Source organism: Corythoichthys intestinalis, chromosome 4 (assembly GCF_030265065.1).
Source record: "Corythoichthys intestinalis isolate RoL2023-P3 chromosome 4, ASM3026506v1, whole genome shotgun sequence".
Classification (NCBI taxonomy): domain Eukaryota; kingdom Metazoa; phylum Chordata; class Actinopteri; order Syngnathiformes; family Syngnathidae; genus Corythoichthys; species Corythoichthys intestinalis.
In genome coordinates this window covers 13,418,175-13,439,756 of record NC_080398.1, presented here as the reverse complement: position 1 = coordinate 13,439,756, position 21,582 = coordinate 13,418,175, and the positions used below count along the sequence as shown (strand labels likewise).

General features: G+C 38.7%; 3 protein-coding genes across 4 annotated transcripts; all 3 read left to right on the top strand.

Moving 5' to 3' along the window:
- The first annotated feature begins 2,409 nt into the window (after window positions 1-2,409).
- On the top strand, window positions 2,410-8,659 carry si:dkey-238d18.4 (TBC1 domain family member 15). 2 transcript variants are annotated; one of them, XM_057833718.1, is made up of 10 exons: window positions 2,410-2,757; window positions 5,140-5,325; window positions 5,407-5,525; window positions 5,698-5,801; window positions 6,123-6,190; window positions 6,273-6,419; window positions 6,484-6,574; window positions 7,921-8,069; window positions 8,178-8,319; window positions 8,491-8,659. In XM_057833718.1, exons 1-10 carry the CDS (start codon window positions 2,562-2,564, stop codon window positions 8,657-8,659), a joined length of 1,371 nt encoding a protein of 456 aa, XP_057689701.1. In that variant the 5' UTR covers window positions 2,410-2,561. The 2 variants fall into 2 exon arrangements, with proteins under 2 accessions (XP_057689701.1, XP_057689702.1); XM_057833719.1 differs by lacking the exon at window positions 2,410-2,757 and adding an exon at window positions 4,288-4,866.
- Window positions 8,660-9,862: 1,203 nt separating this feature from the next.
- On the top strand, window positions 9,863-17,183 carry LOC130914472 (heat shock cognate 71 kDa protein). The gene is made up of 9 exons (XM_057833703.1): window positions 9,863-10,000; window positions 13,737-13,942; window positions 14,047-14,252; window positions 14,329-14,481; window positions 15,207-15,762; window positions 15,833-16,035; window positions 16,110-16,308; window positions 16,388-16,620; window positions 16,700-17,183. Exons 2-9 carry the CDS (start codon window positions 13,738-13,740, stop codon window positions 16,877-16,879), a joined length of 1,935 nt encoding a protein of 644 aa, XP_057689686.1. The 5' UTR covers window positions 9,863-10,000; window position 13,737; the 3' UTR covers window positions 16,880-17,183.
- Window positions 17,184-17,756: 573 nt separating this feature from the next.
- LOC130914490 (chymotrypsin-like protease CTRL-1) lies at window positions 17,757-21,438 on the top strand. The gene is made up of 7 exons (XM_057833731.1): window positions 17,757-17,891; window positions 18,063-18,166; window positions 18,267-18,346; window positions 20,276-20,357; window positions 20,465-20,645; window positions 20,735-20,865; window positions 21,176-21,438. Exons 1-7 carry the CDS (start codon window positions 17,765-17,767, stop codon window positions 21,335-21,337), a joined length of 867 nt encoding a protein of 288 aa, XP_057689714.1. The 5' UTR covers window positions 17,757-17,764; the 3' UTR covers window positions 21,338-21,438.
- The last annotated feature ends 144 nt before the right edge of the window (window positions 21,439-21,582 follow it).

The window sequence follows — 21,582 nt, the reverse complement described above, 5'->3', positions numbered from 1 at the left end:
CTTTTAGCCAAAACTCGGCGTATTTAATTTCCACTGACATGCGGATACATCCTCTCTTATTGCTGTCTTCACAGGCAATCCCACAAATCAAAGTCATCAAAGTCAAACAAGAAGAAGTAATAAAAGTAGCACTTTAGACAATTAAGTCCCATTCTGCCATCTTGTGGCGAAAAGTTAATATGTCAATAATAACATGCAATAGGAACATTATTTCAACATCAACTGAGGACACATTTATGAATACAAAACATTTCCTGCACCATTTCTCTCAACAAATTATATTAACATGCACAATAAATACAAACTTGTTAATCATCTCTTAACCATTCAGGAATTCAAGAAAATAAACATGTCTTAAGACCACTCAACATTGTCTAAATAAAGAAATTAAATTAGGGCTGTCAAAATTATCGCGTTAACGCGCGGTAATTAATTTTTTAAATTAATCACGTTAAAATATTTGACGCAATTAACGCACATGTCCCGCTCAGACAGTATTCTGCCTTTTGGTAAGTTTTACAGCAAGGTTTTTTGTGCTGTCTAACAGCGAACTCTTGTGGTCGCTTTGCGACATGGTTTATTGCTTTCTTGCCAGTTCAATATGGCTGCACGACGTCTCGGGGTGACGCCTACGTGGTAATGTTGTGCTTATATGATCCTTGGACAAGATTTGTCCGTAAGTATGGTTATTGTAAAGAATGTACATATTATGTTAGTAAGCGAAATGTCATATTTTTTGTATGAGACGCTTTTTGTTTATGTTTAGTGAACCTGTATAGCGTGCTAAGCTAACGTTGTTGCTAATGCAATGCTTGTTTTGTTTTTTGTAGTTTTACTACGGTCTAAAAAGGACAATGGTTTGAGGCCATTTAATTAATAAATCAGATGAAAAAGGAAGAAGTCTGATTATTAAGGTGTCGTTCACTAGCTTTGGAAAAAGTAGACGCTTCGGAGTGAGGACAGCATAGACAGATTTAAATGACAGTAGAGTGAAATGCCCACTACAGTCCTTATGTACTGTATGTTGAATGTATATATCCATCTTGTGTCTTATCTTTCCATTCCAACAATTTATTTTACAGAATATATAGATAATTTACAGAAAAATATGGCATATTTTATAGATTGTTTGAATTGCGATTAATTGCGATTAATTACGATTAATTAATTTTTAAGCTGTAATTAACTCGATTAAAAATTTTAATCGTTTGACAGCCCTAAATTAAATATAACTGAAAAAATGTCTTTGTCAGAGAATAACAAAAATAAATAAAAATGGAGCTGTCCTTTAGGTAAAACACAACAACAACAAAAACTCCTTTGTAAGCTGCTTCAAGACGACATAGAAAAAAAAAAAAAAAAAAAGTAAAATTGGGGGGAACGTTTAACGTTAACAATAAAAAACATACAGGAAGACAATTCTAAGCAGCTTCCTACCTGAGTTTTGCAGGTCAAGTTCACAATGTTTAATGTTATGCTAACTCTGATGCAGGTCGGACTTTTAGTAGCAAAATTAGTGGTGTGTTCCCAACTTCCACAACATTGACGTCTTTTTACGCTTCTTACAGTGGCTGCTGCTGGCTGGAAAAAAAACGAACTTCTAATATCCCTAACATCTCTAAGATCTAATGTGTGCGTGTGCATCAGGGGGGCCCATCAGCAGCCAAACAAATGTGCGTTTTGGAGGGAAAAAATGAACCGGCACATTCAGGAAGTGGAAACAGGTACATGTAAGTCTGAACATGATGAAAATAATAATTGACTTAATAACAGTAGGCACAATTATATCCTTACAACATATATGGGAAGACAATCTGAATGACCTACATAACTGAAGTCATTATACTGTCCTACGCAAATAAGGTTGCATAAAAGTTGATGGGGACAATTTGAGCATCCTGAAAAGTTGTTAGTGTTTTGTCCCTACATTCCCTATGCAAACCAACGCACTTGCATGGATTGTTTGTGGTCGAGTTTGATGATAATGTGGTTGAGTTAATTTATGGTAATTTAGAACTCGATATGAAAACAGAACATAATAACAGAACTCTTGATGTATATAACAAATATTAGGTAAATGATCGAATTAACATGCAACGTCAGTGGCGTCTTTTCATTAGATTACCAAATTAATGATACGTTCGCTTTTTTGGGGGGGGGGGGGATCAGATAGTAGGCAGTTTTTCAATCACATTGTCATCATTAATCCATGTTTAGATTGTAGTGGTTTTATTGTCTGTTCTCTACAAGGTAGTGAGATTGTTTTACGAGTGAGGGCAAAAACAAAAAAAATCATTGGTATATCAAACAAGGACGTCGAAAATATGTGGGTTTCATATTATGCTGTTTGTCCAACAAACCACTAGATGGGGTTGAGGGAGATATTATCAAATCCAAAGTGCACTGAGAACTGGGAGTCAATAGCACCCTAGTTTTGCTCTGTTTGCCGTAAAATCCTGCAGAAGAACTTGGAATGAAGATCAAAAGACACGGTCTTAACGATGGATTAAAAGTTCGGTTCTGGTTGAGAAGCTGTCTGACAGTGTGCGAAAGCCACCTAAATGGAGCGTCGGACTTCCGCGGAGGAGAGCAGCCAAACCGGACGCCAGGAGCAGGAACCGCACGTCCGCGCTGGCAGACGGCTGGCAGGGGTCAGCTCACCCGCTCTGGCCGCCGCACGACTCACCTTGCCTGGGGTCATGGATGCTGAAGGGAGGGTGGACGAGTCTCGACTGAGGTTGCATATTTTCCAAAACGGTACTTATCCATTCCCATTTAGTAATGTTGCAAAAAAATAAAATAAAATAAATTAAAACAAAACAAAACAAAACAAAAAAACGATATATAAGTATATTATTAAGCATTATTAATCATCATTAAAACACTGTAGTGGATAAGAAAAAAATTCTCTTAATACAAATTATGTTCGTATATTCCAAAATTAGCATTAAATCAAAATTAAATAAGTCACAATTAATATTATTCTTTTTGACCTTTTGGCAAAACATTAGTAATAGATGATATTAACCTATGCTATTCTGGAAGCTGTGGTTTATGCCTAAATTTACCACTGGGCCACATTTATTAGTCGTGATGTCTATCATTTTTACCATAGAATCATTAATTGATGTCTAATATTTGGTTGTTGTTGTTTTTTTTTTAATGACTTTATAAAATTATTCACTCGTACGTCACAATGAAAAAAAAAAAAAATCCATGTCCATAAATAGGTCACAGATATCTAACTCATAACTATCCCTTAATGTATTTTTTCTGTTACTGACGCATTTTCCCCGATATTTTAGATGATAAATAATCGATCCAAACAAAGAAAAAAACGTTTATATTGGTAAATATTTGAAAAAGAAAATCTCGACCACTCCTTGATGTCCGCAATTTCTACATTGCGACCCTTGTTATATTACTGTGTTTCACCCATAAAATCCCCTAAAAGTCCGGCTGTGGCCATTCACAGCTGTGTCTTGACACTCGGTGAGGTTTAATTTTTTTTTTTTAAATGCCCTCCTGTTCAAAATTTTTCTTCCCCCAGAAAATTGAGATTTTAAGCTTTCCAATGATGTAACACGCATCCATATAGGACAATTTTGAAATGTGGCCAATTCGGGGGGTCTCAGAGCAGAACTTCAAATCACCTGAGTGTTTTACGCCATATATATGTATTCAGCATATACACAATACATACAGAGAGAGAGAAACTTAATGCATCTTTGTCTTAATTTTATTAAAACAGCAAAGCTGCAACAAAACTATTAGAACTGAAGATTAAAAATGAATAAAGACCATTATTAATGTGATAAGAAGCTTCCTCAAGCCTTGTGGCTACATAAACAAAGAGTTGGTTATGGTCACATGTACAGAGGTTAAAGTGCTTGTTCCTTATAGAGGCAGTCAAGTGATGCTTTGCCCACACTATCAAACATGGAAGTGCACAAAAGCCCTCGAGTTAGCGTTCCTGTGAAAGTAAAATGGCATTTAAAGACCAGGCAAGGCTTCTGAAAAATCACATGAGTTGGAACAAAGATGTTCAGTGAAGTGTGTGAAAGTAAGAAATGAGGTTGCAGTTGGATTAATGTTTCAGAGTTGGCTTTGTGATGTGAACATTACCATAGTCACCCTTATGGTATGAGGAAAGATGTTTCAGGAACATTATCAAGTGATAAAACAGTATATGTTTTCCTGGATTCGGTGAAACATAAATTATAAACATGGACATACGAATTTGAGGAAAAAGATTAAAGCACCAGCAGTGTAAAACATTGCATAACAGTGTCTCAAATCCCCTGGAACCAGAGTAAAGGTCATTTGCCCACAGTTTACACTTCATTGATTGCTTACTTGATTTGCTTTGATGATGATTTCTCAAGAAGAAAAGTATTTCAGAAGCATGTTTGTAGGCAAAATATTATTATTAACACCCTTTTACACCGCTCACCTGTGGACCAGATACTTAGCTAAGTCCATGCATTGAGGCTAAATGTTGCCTATAATGATGCCTTGAGGCTGTTATTTCGTGTGCCTAGATGGTACAGCGCCAGCCAATTATTTGTCAGTTCTGGGTTACCCACCTTTAAAGTGCTATTAAGAAATCTGATGTATAAGTTCGTGTGTTGATTAAATGACTCTGAAAATAGTATTTTAATGAAAATAACGGGCCCTAAAAATAGTTATAGATGTACGTAAAGCATGTGGCGCCATTGATGTAAAAGCCTGTTTGTTGTGCACAGAGAGTTTGTGCCTTTTTAATGTTCTTTCTTTTGTAGTTTCTGTTCCTGTGTTCCTGGTTTGTGTGCTATGGACAGCCTGTGTGACTCCTGAATAAAGATCATGTACTGTATATTTTAAGCGGTACCTTCCAATTCATCAGTTTAATAAACTGCATTAAATTATATTACATTTGTAGAATTTTGAGTTCGCAACATTGTCATGCTTGATTCAAACAAATGAAGCCAAGTTTCAAAAATGGATTGTCTTCAACCTTAAAGGTTCCAATGTACTGTACTTAGCTTTGTTTTTATTGACTGAATTCATCCCAAATCCAATGGAATGTTTAAAATTGGGAAAATTATTGAAATTTTGCAACTTAATCCACCATTAATACTCCGAACTATTTCTGTTAAGGTGGTGTGTCCCCCACTGAGCGTGGCCTGGCATGGCGCTTCCTGTTCGGGATGTACCCATGCAGCTCAACTACTTTAGAACGACCTCTGCTGCAGGAGCAGCTGGCAGTGCGTTACCAGGTCATGAAGGCAAAGTGGCAGAACTTCCTCCCCTCGGCTGTTCGGATGCAGCTAAATGGCACTGATTGTAAAATGCCCCAAACTGTCTTGTTCTCTTTCACAGTAGAATAAGTTTTGATCATGAGTATTTATTCTGTATGCTTGGCAGCTGAGCTGGTGGCTGCAGTTGGCTATTTTAACCAGAGGCAAGCATTAGTACAGCAACAGGCTCACAACTTGAGAGACGAAATCAGAGACAGGGTGACGTTTTTGGAGCTCCAAGCACAGGTTTATTTGATGAGCATCTTTTTTGTTTCTCATGCACAGGGTGGTCAGAAGACAACCCCCCCCCCCCCACACACACACACACACACAAAGTGCAGCATGGTTTTGTTATCAACTCAAAGTTGTCAGATTTTTTTTTAATGTAACATGTAAAATATTTTCTGCTTGTTTCCAGATATTGTTCGAGCGTGTTACATTTGACGAGAAAGAGCTGCAGGAAGCCATCCGAATTATTAACAAAGATGTCCCAAGAACCAACAGGGACCTGAGCTACTACCAGTATGGATTTTCAAAAGATATACTGTATATATTTTTGATTATATGGTAGAATCACATTTAGACAAGGACATGCAATGACAGAAATCAAGACTTGAAGCTGAACATAAATCATGTTCTAATAGCAGAACTCTTTCAAATCTGGGGACAATTTGAGCATCCTGAAAAGTTGCTAGTGTTATGTCCCTAACGTCCCTATGCAAACCTACGCCCTTGCTTGATATAATCACTTTGGAAATGTTGACAAAGATTAAAGGTTATCTCTTTATTGACATTTTGACATTCACTAGATAAGTTGTATTGTTTTTTGACATGTGTTTTCAGAGGTGAAGGGTCAGGTAATTTGTTGATATTACGAGACATCCTCATCACCTACGCCGCTTTCCATCCAGGTAAGCTATACAGAAATATTCTATTTTGTGTTCTTTTGCTCCGAAATGAATCCAAATTTGTTTTTCTTGTGTTCTCACCCAGAGGTGAGTTATGCCCAAGGAATGAATGACCTATGTAGTCGATTCCTCGAGGTCATGGATTGTGAGGTTGACAGTTTCTGGAGTTTTTCATGCTACATGGAAAAATTCGCCAAAGATTTTCGAGAAGACGGTCTGCACAGAAAAATAGGTGGGTTTGACTGTGAGGGTCAACGAGCAGAACAAGAAGCCAATTGAGAAATTCCCTTGAATAGAGTTGGAAGCAGCTCTGTTAAAAGAACTGGACCCTCAGCTTCATCTCCACTTGGTCACGGACAATTTGGAGTGCTTCACCTTCTGTCACAGGTAACAATAAAAAGCAGAATAGTTTGTGAAGATGCTTAGGCAGCACTGGGGTCATTTCTCAGGTGGAACAAAAATCCCATATTACCATGTCCTCCAATATGGGAGAACTTTGCAGAAATTTCACATAACAGTAATTAAAAATAATCAGCTTCTCAACCTGTGTTAGATTTATCAAAGCATACCTTCAGTGGTAAGGTGAAAAAAAAACCTGTTTTGTCAAAATTGTGCGTGTATGTGTGTGAGGGTTCTTGTACGGTACTTGAGGTGTTACTCCGTTGTGGACCGCCTGCGTACAGGCTGCGTTTCCCAATGCCCATTGCATACGTCTCTCATTGTATTGATTAAATTAGAAACTTATTTGTTGCTCCGTTCGGAACACAGCGACGCTGAGCGGACACTGACTATGTGGAATTTGGAGGTTACTTACACTTAGAAGTTCTTTCAAAATAATTGAGGCAAAACAATTCTAAAACATTAATTGTGAATCTCTTGTAGTTTAAGTTAAATATAACTAAACTGTAAGTTATAGACGCATTGTAGTGGATTAAAAAATTTGAACATTAAATTCAATCTTTTGTGTCCCACCAGAGATAGCCCGTGTACCACTGGTGGCACTCGTACCACCTGACTGTAAAGGACCAGACAGAGTGAGGGTGACGTCACCCGTGTCATTCACAGGCTCCTATTTGAAGCTCGTTTCAGGGTGACACTATGACAGTGGCCAAGTTTTCCTTCAAGCCCGTGAAGCCTATATATTTCGTGCATTTGGGTGGTATGTGTTTTCTTCGTCAGTCTATGAGCGGAAGACCCAATGCGGTGACTGGGTAAAGATTCAGAGATCCTGGAAATTCAAGTGGCCCCACTCTGATTTTTAATTTTTCACTTAGAGATGGATTACGACTTAACGATTGTGTAAGGCCTCAGTACCACACTGCCAGTGCCACCGTTTTAGGTTTTTTTTTTCTTATTGGAGGACTGACAATGGCGCCACCAGGGGCTGGCCACGGATCTTCCTATAAATTTGTTGGCCACCCCACTCACCAGTATAATGTCAGATTGTAGTAGCTGTGGAACTCAAAATGTTGACATGGCACGTGCGCCACCCCAAGATTTTTAGTGGCCCCATTTGCCCACCCCTATGTAAAATTTCCGGAGGCGTCACTGAGGACTGAAATGGCTGGGACCAAGATTTCTTACACTTTCCAGTATTTTTCGCTCCAGAGTGCCTTGATAATCTTTATTATTACTATTATTATTTTTTTTAAATGTCATTATAGTTTCAAGTTATTTAAGTGATCAGTGTTAAACTTTTCTTTTTTCAACAAATGATTTCTCTGTTACCCCAGGTGGCTCCTGCTAGGCTTCCAGCGAGAGTTTGAACACAGCGATGCACTTCGTTTGTTCGAGATACTGAGCTGTGACCACCTGGAGCTTATTTCCCAACAAGTGGACAGGGCGCGTTATCAGGAAAGGCTAGCCCAAAAATTTTGCACAGGTGAGCCCTTGAGTTGGAGTAGAAATAGAAAAGCAGTGATCTCTCTGTTGACACAAGACGATCATTAATGTGAATAGTGTATTTAAGAAGTGTTTGCCTATTCTGTAGACACCGAGTGTGAGTCAGAGATGCAGGCCGTCAACACAGACTTTACGTTCGAGTTGTTCATCTGTGCAGCCATCCTGTTGGACAACCGAGACACTCTACTGCAATGCCAAGATGATGTCCAGCTGATCCAGTTTACCAGCAGGTTTGTGATTACCCTCACTGGCTACATTGGCAACTAATGGGACTTCGATTCAAAATCCTACAAACCTACATGTTGGTTTGGATTAACACTGCTAGAGGGGTATTGATTGGTTTATCATTGAGGTTGCAGTTTGTCGTGGTGTAAAACTCAATGTGTGTATCCTTTGTGCAGCCTGCAGGGAACACTTGACTTGAACAGCACACTGAAGAAAGCAGAGTGTCATTTCTTCAACTACTGCAAACGCTGTGCTTGGGACTCAATGAACTGCCGTTGTAGAGCACACAACAGCAAAGGAGAAGACTTTCTATATCAGCTTCGTAGTTTATTTGTTTTAAGATAAGAGGGACTGTTTTAGTCTCTGTCACCTTTTCAGAGTAAGGGAGCAAATTATATTTGGAAGCACGTATTTGTTGTTTTTCCACAGTACTCCTGAGGTAAATTGTTGTACTCGTTTTACAGACTGTTTATTTTATTCTTAATGAGAAGTACTTATTGGGTGAAAGTGGATGCATTCCAACGGCGGGTCATTAAAAGAATATAATTAAACTTCAAACCCCAACACTGGGCTTGTTAAGGATTCTTACAAAGGTTTTATGCAATATTTAGCTACTGGAAGGTGACAGATAACAGGTGGTGTTACTAACATGCTCTGGTTATATATAAAATGACTTATGTAACAAGTGCGGATACCCATGTTTTAAACACTGACAGTAGGAAGGGGCAGTTGGAGAAGGAAAAAGGTTTGCCTGACAGAATACATATGAACTCATGTTCATATAATTAATTATTCATTTCTAAATGTGGAATTGTATTTAATTTCTGAAAGTCAAATTGGTATCTTTGATCGAACAATGTGATTGCTTAATTCTGAACACCCAAATCGCAGTTAAAATACAGTGTACATACTTGTGTTCAAATGTATATATTCTTTAAAAAAAAAGATTAAAAGATATATGTATTACAGTTGTAGAGATCATAGTAATGATGGAAATAATTTTGGAATGTTTTTTGTGGTCTATTTATATCACAAACCCTGTCATTTGAACAAGGGTGTGTAAAATTTGCATTTTCATTGTTCGTTCAATATGTACTGTATTTTATTTTTTGTTCAGTTCAACGAAAAGCGACAAGGTCAAAATTCCCCTTTCTTCAAGCAAAGGCAATACAGCATTTGCATTTAAATACATTTGGAGACCAGATTATAGGACCCTGGATTCATTAAAAAAATACATCTTTCCAAGACCTTTTTTGGAATCGTAGGAACAGTTTGGGGGTCTTTTCTGTTCCAGCTTGGCTGCATCGCAGTGCACAGAGCAATGTAGGTGACACATTTAGGATGAACTAGAGACTTAACTGTGAATCACTGAAAAAGTCCTCCCAGAATAGAAGCTGACATAGCAGCAAAAGGAAAGGCCATACACCTCATGGCAATGTATTTCTAAAGGTCAGATGTACCAATAGCCGTGGCCAACAAGCTTATTCAGAAGTTTCTAGAACTTTCTGTGGGGGATCACCTGACACCCAGGGCTCCCCCTGCATAGTGCTCTATATACACTGGGTGAGCACATACGCTTGTCCTCTTAATCTGCCAGCCAGGACACGGAAAGGAGCGCTGGAAAGGAAGTAAGGGGTCGCTAGAACAAAATAATCTCAGTTAAAGTTGAACAGCTGACACAACAAGGTAACACCATTTCTAGCTGTGCTACATCCAGCCTGGCTTCATAGTGTGTCTCACTTAATTGCTGCATTGAAAAGCTTAACTGTCTCGTGTTGGTTCCCCCCCTCCATTAACTTTGATGATTATGCATGATTTTTGACAGAAGGCTGGAGTGAATTAATAAAAATAGTTTGTGTCTTATGTGTTATGATAGTGTAGCCTACAAGGATTATATACTTTAGATGTAGATTTAGTCAATTTAAAAAGTGTAAAAATGTTTTAAATATATATTATATATATATATATATATATATACATTTATATGAAAATATTCACAGTCCAGTCTGTCTAAGTGACGCTGCGCTTAGAAAGTTGTGGATGTGAAGGCAGCCACGCTGCGTCAGCACTTTCATGTTTGTGTTACACAACATGGTAACAGGTGAAAACTCAATATAACCCTTGCTCATAGGAAACAGATTCTGGGGAAAAAACTTGTCTAACTATAGATAATTAAAAAAGTAAACATCAAAAGTTTGTCAATTTATTCGGTGTTAGGAAAAGCATAACCCATAATGCAGAGGTGGGTAGTAACACGTTACATGTACTCCGTTACACTTACTTGAGGAACTTCTTGAGAAAATGTACTTCTAAGAGTAGTTTTACTAAGCCATACCTTTTACTTTTACTTGATATGTGAAAAAAAAAAAAAAAACTCCACTCTTACACCGCTACTTTGAGCTACACGAAAGTAGTTACATTTTTCATTTCATTTTTCATTTTACATTTACATTGTAGATTTATTATTTTTTGCCAGTGATGCCAAGAGTAGATCTACTAATTTCACCAACGAGACGTCGCAACAATAATCACATGACTCTATTATACCAATTAGACGCAAGCTTGCCATTCTGTGATCACAGCAGCCTGTTCAATCACATGGTGTCTTTAAAACACCGTAAAAAAATGAATTATTCGACATAGAGAGCTGCCTTCAACATGATTCGAAAGTGCGGATTTCATCCTCTCTTCCAGTTTTTATTTGTCATGACTGACCACGGAAAACCACGGATATGATCCTTTTAATTTCATAATAGTAACTACAAAAGAACTAGTCACAATTTAAACTAGGAACTATTTTCTCCACAAGAGGGCACTCATGCTCTTTGGAAGAATAATGCTTCATTTCTGTCATTTGTTTTCTTGCCATAATTCAGTGATTGTTTTTGTATTTCTTTGGTTTAATGTGGTTTTGTAATGGGTAATTGTATAATATCCTTATAACAACAGTTCATATGCTGTAGATAATTTTGTGCTAAAAAAAAAAAAAAATGTTTAAAAAAAAAATGCCAGCACTTACTCACAATGTTACTCATTACCAGAGTATTCTTTTCACCAGATACTTTTTTTACTCGTACTTGAGTACATTTTTCGGATGACTACTTTTACTTGAGTAATATTCTTTTGAAGTAAGGCTACTTTTGCATGAGTAAATTTTTTGGCTACTTCACCCACCTCTGCCATAATGTGAGCAAGTATTTTGTCATGTATGTAATATATGCACATACAGTAAACTGTAAAGTGGGAGCGTTGTGCCAGTTTTTACTAAAGTGTATTTAAAGCAAGAGGATGACAGGAATGCCTCAAATTTAAAAACCTGGATTTTAATTTAGCTCAGAATGTGGTGCATCCTTGGGAACAATCACATTGCATCATCAATCTACATTTTGTGAAATATAGCTTTAGAAGAAAAAAAAAAAAGGTCTTGTGGCACAATTTGTCCCCAGTGCGTGGTAGATTTTGCTGTTGGGTAAAATGCACTGGGGTAAATGGTACCTATGGTTTACTGTATATGATATTATATAATTTTAAGTAAAGCAGATAATTTAAATCTCAGAAATAGAACATCTGAGCACATGTTAAAACCTGTTGTAAACATCTAAACCAAGCTACTATCATATAACATTGTAATAAAGAACAAAATACTGTTATATTTGAAATGAACATCTAATTGACTTGATTTCTACAACCTACCCTTTAACATCCACTTGCCGATGCTGAAAGGGCATATAAAAATGTATGCTGTCTTCTTGCTGAACCACAACATTTATGTGGTGTGTTTACCATTTCCAGTATCGTGTCTTGGGATAACGCCATATTTTTTTTTTTTTTTAATTTGAAAATGGGCTTTCCACCCACAGAAGTCTTAAGACTTTACTTTAGAAACTTTGTACCGATATTATCACCCTTATCATTCTCCACCATTCCAACATAGTTATAAGATTGGTAAAGAAGGCTTTATTGATGAAAAGCTCGTCACTCATCGCGATCACCAAGTGTAACTAGCACCGTATCTCGTGATATTACAAGATCAATAAAAAGTCATTAACTCTACTCCTGTGAGGGAAAATTTTCAAAGTGCACGAGAATGCACAGCCACAACACTGCACACAAACCCTAGAATTATATCACTCATTAAAAACCATTTCGTACACAAAAAGCGGCCAATAACCTTGTGAAAGGACACTAAATTTTAATACCAGATTAAAAAAATGAACATGATATAACCGTGGTGCATAATTTAGAACAAAGTTTCCCATTTGACTGCAGCAAGACACTACCCTCACGCTGCTCTGTTTCTTGTATCCGATAAAATTTTAGATTTTCACATTTATCCTCTCAACTTGTGCACCCAAATGCAACTTAAGTCTTTCCGACTGATGCAATGCTTGGGGGAATAAAAAGTTGAAAACTGCTAAAAATAATGAATTCTATGAGTAGAATGTGTACTAGCTTGATAGGCACTCTTTGAGCTGAAGAGCAGTAACATCACATGACAGGCCTCTATGGACCCTTTTTGTAAAAACATATATGAACTGTTTTAAAACGTGTTATTAATTGTTCAAACACCCTGATCTTAAAAAACATTACCTTCTGAGGGATTTTTTTTTTTTTTTTAACTTAGGCTTCTTTACATTATGCATGGAAGAATGTTACCGCTAAAGAAAAAGAAACTTTAAAAAAGTGGTCACATGACCATCATTTATGGTTTTCTGGAAAACAAATTCTCCTATAATGTGTGTGATTTTACAGTTTTATCTGAATAGGAGCTCTAGAAATATTTGTTGCCATTAATAATTATCCCAGCTTTTTTAGACACACACCATTCATATGGCTTCTATGACACTTAATATAGTAACACCAAGGTATTTGGAGCCATCTGTCAGAAAGCCAACTCACAGACACACCCACACACACACATTACTGCTCCAGGATCAGTGCTAAGGTCAGATGATAGAGTTATGTTCATGAACGAGGAGTGGCAAAGCATAAGGGCAGGAAGGGAGGGAAGTGAAAGCGAATGGGGCTTCCAGTCATTTAGTTTCAAGTGATTTATTAAATCTGGCACTGTCCACCAAACGTGAAAATAATTCTCTTTGCAAAGCAAAACTGTTACAGCCCTTATGTTGCATTTTATTGTTACACTTTTACATTATGATTACATTTTTAGAATTCTTATATCTATCCCAGTTATGGTTGATTAAAAAACGCCCATAAAGTTGCCAAGTATACATTTGCCAGAATGATATGGGGAGTGTTTACGTGTGTGCGTGTGTAACCAGAAAAAAAAAAGATGACTTTCTGGCAAGTCCACAATCAATTAAGTAAACACTAAATTGAGTAATTGTGCCTGAGGGATAGTAATAAAGATAATGATAAAAATTAACAATGCCTGTCTGGATCCTCCTTTTTCTTCATTCAGAATGTCAAAAGGACCAGCAGTAGGCATTGATCTTGGCACCACATATTCCTGTGTGGGCATCTTCCAGCATGGCAAAGTGGAGATCATTGCCAACGATCAGGGAAATAGGACCACACCCAGCTATGTGGCCTTTACGGACACTGAGCGACTGATTGGCGACGCCGCCAAGAACCAAGTAGCAATGAACCCGTCTAATACAGTATTTGGTAAATACAGTACTCTCTCACACAAACATGCACACACACTCATTTTTCATTCACCTAAATCGATAGAGTAAATGTGTTTGATATCCGGTTTGTTCTGTCGGCAGATGCTAAGCGTTTGATCGGCCGTAAATTTGACGACTCTGTCGTCCAGGCCGACATGAAGCACTGGCCCTTCAGAGTTGTGAATGACGCAACTAAACCAAAAGTGGAGGTTGAGTATAAGGGTGAGATCAAGACCTTCTACCCTGAGGAGATTTCCTCAATGGTTCTCACCAAGATGAAGGAGATCTCTGAGGCCTACCTTGGCAAGGTATGAACACATTTGGTTAAATGATCCTTTCATATGAATGCCAATGTTTTTGTCAACAAATCTTTCTGCCTTCCAGTCTGTGACCAATGCTGTCATCACTGTTCCCGCTTACTTCAACGACTCCCAGCGTCAAGCCACCAAAGATGCTGGAGCCATTTCGGGGCTTAATGTGCTGCGTATAATCAATGAACCCACAGCAGCAGCCATTGCCTATGGCTTGGACAAAAAGGTAATGAGCAATCTATCCACACAACCATTTTCTATAGCCTTTATATAGTTTACGGTAAGGGTAAGCTAAAGTCTAAGTTATGAAGTCTGTAAGTAATCGTGAGCTATGACCACATTGTATTGTATGTATTGTATTTATCCAATACATACAATCTGTTGACAGCGATTGATGGTGATAAACGTAGAATCCGTTTGAACAGCCTTCCCATATCAAATGGATTAGACCAGGGGTGTCCAAACCGGTCCTCAAGGGCCACTGTGGGTCCTGGTTTTTGTTCCTACCAATCCAGCACAGACAGTTTAACTAATGAAGTATCTGCTAAAACAAACAGCTCCTGACAGCAATCAACTGATTACACTTGTAAGACAACATATTGGTGAAAAGGTCTTGTTTTGTTGGAATGAAATCCAGCAACCACTGCGGCCCTATGTGGAATAGTTTGGACACCCCTGGATTAATTTATTATCAATGGCAGCAGATAACTTAGTTTTCAAAACATACATGTTTTTGGGATGTTAAATGGAACCAATTATCCAGAGAAAACCAGTGAGCTTATTATAGCAGACTTAAATCAAAACGTAGTGTATACTGTACCTTGGCTAAAACAGATCACCAGTCATTTACAGGGCTGTTACCTGATACACCCACTAAAATTTTGTAGGCAAATTCTCACAGATTAGATCTTTTGCTGTTAATTTTGATTGTCATATTTTTATTTATTCTAGGTTGGAAGTGAGCGCAATGTCCTCATCTTTGACCTTGGAGGAGGCACCTTTGACGTGTCCATTTTGACCATCGAGGATGGAATCTTTGAGGTCAAATCCACCGCAGGTGACACTCACTTGGGTGGTGAGGACTTTGACAACCGAATGGTGAATCACTTCATTGGCGAGTTCAAGCGCAAGTTCAAAAAAGAAATCAACAACAACAAACGTGCTGTGCGTCGTTTGCGCACTGCCTGTGAGCGTGCTAAGCGTACCCTCTCCAGTAGCACTCAGGCAAGCATTGAGATTGATTCACTCTACGAAGGGACCGATTTCTACACTTCCATTACTAGAGCCCGTTTTGAGGAACTCAATGCCGATCTGTTCCGTGGCACCCTGGAGCCTGTAGAGAAGGCTCTCAGGGACGCAAAGATGGACAAGTCCCAGATCCATGATATTGTTTTGGTGGGTGGGTCCACTCGTATACCCAAGATCCAAAAGCTTCTTCAGGACTTCTTCAATGGCCGGGACCTCAATAAGAGCATCAACCCGGATGAAGCGGTGGCCTATGGAGCAGGTGAATACTTCTCCTGCGATTAAAATGAAATATATGTATGCTATATGCTTAATGTGGAAACACTCTCCAGCTGTGCAGGCTGCCATCTTGGCAGGTGATAAGTCTGAGAACGTTCAGGACCTGCTCCTGCTGGATGTCACACCCCTGTCCCTGGGAATTGAGACTGCTGGAGGAGTAATGACTGTGCTTATCAAAAGAAACACCACTATACCCACAAAGCAAACCCAGACCTTTACTACTTACTCTGACAACCAACCTGGGGTGCTCATTCAGGTAGAGTCATAATCATTATCATCATAATATTCAGTCAACATTGTCATAATCTGAAAATTCACATCTAATTTCAGGTTTTTGAAGGCGAGCGAGCCATGACAAAGGATAATAATATCCTAGGCAAGTTTGAGCTGACTGGTATTCCACCTGCTCCCAGGGGAGTCCCTCAGATTGAGGTGACTTTTGACATTGATGCCAATGGCATTCTTAATGTGTCTGCTGCTGACAAAAGCACTGGGAAAGAGAACAAGATCACCATCACTAATGACAAAGGTACATTGAATTCTCCAGACCAATAACTACACCACGAGAGAATAAAGTTCAAACTTAGAGAGATTTCTTACTGTCACAGGGCGACTTAGCAAGGAGGACATTGAACGCATGGTGCAAGAAGCTGAGCAGTTCAAAAGTGAAGACGATGCTCAGAGAGAAAAAGTTACTGCTAAAAACACCCTTGAGTCTCTGGCCTTCAACTTGAAGAACACAGTGGAGGATGAGAAGCTTAAGGACAAAATCAGTGCCGAAGACAAAAAAGCCATCATAGACAAATGTGATGAAGTCATTTCCTGGCTGGACAGGAACCAGGTAAAGCTGAGTCAGCCCATTCATTGAAGCCCAAACAAGCTAATGAATGTATGACTTAATTGTGTTCTTGTTTTTTTAGACTGCAGAGAAAGAAGAGTACGAACACCAGCAGAAGGAACTAGAGAAAGTTTGCAACCCGATAATGTCAAAGCTTTACCAAGGAGGCATGCCAGGAGGAATGCCTGGTGGGATGCCTAGTGGATTCCCAGGTGGAGCTGAAGGAAGCCAATCTGGCCCAACTATTGAGGAGGTTGACTAAACATTCTACAAATACAGTGCCGAAGTTTCACATCCTGACAATATTGTCTTGTGACTTTTTTTTTGGTTAAAAATGTCACATGATTTGGAATCATGCTTTTCATTGGAGCAATTACTATGTGACTTTTTTTTTGGTTAAAAATGTCACATGATTTGGAATCATGCTTTTCATTGGAGCAATTACTATAAAAAATTCATATTTCTAATAAAGCTAAAATTTTGGTTCATTTATGTGCCAGACAAACATAAAAGACCAGGTTGTCCAAATTCTGATGGAATAGTTAATTTACATTTCCTGCATTGAAACCAAGAAATAAAGATTAAGATGAAAATGTCTGTACAAGTGTTTTCTTTTAATTACGTTGTAGGAAAGTAGAAGCAATTTTTATCGTTAAACCCAATTTCTCCTCCAGATGATTTGTTTCTCCTTGAGGAAACAATACACTTAGCGGTCACATCATTTGGTACACCTGCACAAGTGAATTCAAACTAGTACAACAATCAATAATTGCATACTGTGGGTATGGATGCACATTTAGTGTATGCGTACTACAATTAGAATACACATGTCTATTTCATGACTAAAAATGTTTACACACATTAACTAGAAATAGGCAGTCATTGCATTAACTGGTGACATCAATTTTCATAGCCTGTGTAGGTTTAGGTGCACCATAAAAGGTTTCATCTGTCCGAACAGCCATCCTGAACAAGTAATGTTATATAAAATGGCTCAATAGAGAGAAAAATTGATATTTATGCCTTAATATGAAAAACAAAGAAAAAGTCTAAGCACTTGGCAGTTTTGGAAAGATTCCAAACGCTTATCTGCAGGTGTACTGTTCCCAGTCCTATCACACCTGAACACATGGAGCTCATGGTCAGTATGTTGCAGCCTGGCACGTATAAAAGCAAGCGTTTCACATGTTCGAAGCTCACGGATGTGAATCACAGCCCAGGCATAGCCATGTTGTTGTTCATCACTTGTTTTGCGCTTGTTGCCTCCGCAATGGGTGAGTCACATGCATTCATTCACCCATTACATGACACTTGGCTGAGGATGTGAAACTAAAATTTAGATTTTGCTACTTATAACAAAATATACAATTTATGTTTGTTTATTTGAGATATTTCATAATAATGTGGCATAGGCAGTGTATGTTAAAATAGTGATTGGGTCTTAGGTTGTGGAAGGCCTTCAATCTCTCCACAAGTCAGCGGGTACAACAAGATTGTAAATGGTGAGAATGCCGTGCCTGGGTCCTGGCCCTGGCAGGTCTCACTTCAGGTATGCCCGTGAAAACGTGCATTTCATGCTGATATTTATTACTTGTTATCAATTATTGCAACAGATTAAAAAAGTGAAATGTACACATTCTCTTTCTTAGGATGGCAGGGGATTCCACTTCTGTGGCGGATCTCTGATTAATCAGTACTGGGTCGTCACCGCGGCTCACTGCCGTGTGTCGTAAGTGTCTCTCCATTGGATTGTTCACACAACCAGAAAGGCAGCCAAAGTGTTTTTTTTCTAATTATGTAAAATAGTTGATTCCATGTTGTGTTTTGTTTTATAAGCTTAATTTGAAATTAGCGCTTATCTTCTTGTACTCTTTGGTATGCTTTAGGGGGAAAAAACTAATTAGCTGGTGTCTAGTTTAGGATGTACCCAGTCTCTCAGCAATTGAAAAATTTACAGTATCAATTTCAAAGCGAGAAGACGCAGAAATTTAGATCACTTGTTGGGAGTTAATGATAAAAAAATGGATTCATAATTGCCCCATAAGCCCTATCGTGTAATTGTCACGCCGAATTACCCTATACCAAAATTATTATTTGACAGTGTCAAGCCTAATAGAACACGTCACGCCTGGGTGTGGGTTGTCCTGTCTAGGTTTATTGCCATCTCTCTTTCCGTTTTATTTTGAAGCCATTCATTCCCGATTCCACCACTCACCCTTCCTGCTGCCTCACCTGTCTCTGATTGTGATTACCTATTCTTCCCACCTGTGCCTCGTTCCTCATGTGTTTAAATTATTTGTCACTCTCTAGTTCTGTGCAAAAGTGTCCTTTCCTTTTGTTGCCACTAAAGCCCGAATCCATAGCCACCCATATTGTACATTGTAAGTTTGCTTATAGTGTTCTGCCACAGTTTGTTATTTTGTGCCTCGTGCCTTTAGTATTTTGTTTCATTTACCTACTTCAGTATATTTTGCCTGGCTTCCTTGTTTCCCTTTTGCATCATTTTGTTTCTCAGTACATTTTTTTCTCCTTTTGGAAGACCCTCACAAGGGCGTAGGTTTGGTCTCAACTTTGGTAGGGACGATATAACAGCATCACCTGCATATACACTTTTTGCTGGGGACGGGACATTAATAAGACCAAACAGATTGGGTGAACGTGGGTCAGTGCTACAGTTCTCACGAATATGGACCTAATTAATTGATAGGCTAAATGATCAATGCAAAATAAATCTGTATTGACTTATACTAACTTTAATGTGTATTGGTTCAGGTGATACACCGTTCAATTCAAACCTTTGTTTTCAAAAATTACTAAGGAAACATTTTGAAAACTTCCAGAATAAATGTCTAGATTTTTATTAGTAAATTTAAATTGAATTTTTTTACCATAATTTAACTTGTATCTTTCTGGTTTCATAGTTTCCAGGAGATTTCGCTACATTTCTCACAGTTTAATTAACATTAACAGTATAAAACACATAGAGGAGGACACTTCTCTAAGCAGCTTCCTACTCGAGTTTTGCAGATTAGCAAATTCACACAGTTTAATGTTATGCTAACTGATGCAGGTCCGACTCTCAGTAGCAAAATTAGCGGCGTGTTCCCCACCTCCACAACATTGATGTTTTTTTACATTACTTAGTACTTACAGTGGTGGCTGCTTATGCTGGCCGAAAAAAAACTTCTAGTATCGCTCCTCTGTGGAGAAGGTGGCATGTCGTTGACATGTAATTCCGCCGGGGCTGTGTGAGTGTGCGTGTGTGTGTGATGGTGGTGGTGGTGGGGGGGTGTCAAATCATCAGCCAATCAAACATGCGTTTGAGGGGGGAAAAAAATGGACCGGCACATTCAGCAAGTGAAAAGGGGTAAATGTAAGTCTGAACATAATGAAAATAATTCACTTTATAATGGTAGGGTCAATTATATCCTTACAACATATGGGAAGACAATCTAAATTATAATTGAACTCAGTATTTAATGCAAATAAGTTGCTTAAAAGTAGGTGGGGACAATTTGAGCATCCTGGGAAGTTGGTAGTGTTATGTCCCGACCTTCCCTATGCAAACCTACGCCCTTGGACCCTCACTTGTTCCTGCCTCTGAACATTTGTATTAATAATGTTTGTTCTGATCCTCTATAAATCTGTTTTTGTGCAGTCCCAGAAGCCACCGTGTGATCTTGGGTGAGCATGATCGTCAATCTAACAGCGAGCCACTTCAGGTCAAGACCATCTCCAGGGTAAGTGTCACTAGCATACAGTATGTTAAGTACTGTATGTAAACATGTACTTACGGTATAAAATGTCCATGCGCTGCAAAGACGTTGATTTTGATGTTCCTGTACAGGCCATCTCGCATCCCTACTACAACTCCCAGAACTTCAATAATGACATCACCCTTCTGAAGCTGTCATCTCCAGCTCAGCTAACTAGGACTGTGGCTCCTGTGTGCCTGGCTAGCTCCAGCACCAGCATCCCCTCCGGCACCAGATGTGTCACCACTGGATGGGGCAGGACCGGCCAAACCTGTTAGTTAAAAATACACTTGCAGTTTTAGATGCACTATGGAAGGTGTTGAACACAAAATGAAAAGTGTGTCTCTGCTTGATGTTCACAGCAAGCCCTCGTTACCTGCAGCAGACCTCCTTGCCTTTGCTCAGCCCAGCTCAGTGCAAACAGTACTGGGGTTACAACAGAATCACTGACGCTATGATCTGTGCTGGTGCTTCCGGAGTGTCCTCTTGCCAGGTATAAAAAACAGTTTCCTAATAGAACTTCAACAACCAGATAGCTTGTTGCCCTTAGCTTGGAACTGTGAGGATGAAATTTGAAGACCGTTTAAAGAAGCAGTCCTATTGTTATTGTTCTGTTGTATATATTATCGACCAGTACTATAATGGTTCACCTATGATATTAATGAGGATAAGCATAACAGAAAAGGGCAAATTAGTTCATCATATGTGTTATGACCATTAAAGTTTGAACCTTCTAGTTTAGTTTTTTTTTTTGGGGTGGGGTTGACCCAGTACTGTGGAGTAACATTTTGTTCCTTTTTTAGGGTGATTCTGGTGGCCCCCTGGTGTGCCAGAGCGGTGGAGCTTGGAACCTTGTGGGTATTGTGTCCTGGGGTACCTCCAACTGCAACGTGCGCACCCCTGCTGTGTATGCCCGTGTGTCGTATTTGCGAAGCTGGATTGACAGGACCATCGCCTCCAATTAAAACTACAAACCATTCTGGAAAATTGATCCCAACATGTGTGACCATCATTTTCATGGCCATTACTATTTTGATTAAACTACAATACCAGAAACCACGTTCTGTATTATGAGTGCATAACATTTTCCAAGTTTCACAAGTGTCTTGATTTTCTGTCATCTGAATTTTCTGAGGTGTAATGCACAAAGCTAATGTTGACAGATTTTACTGGACTGTGTTTTATAATTGAACATTCTGAGGAATCAATA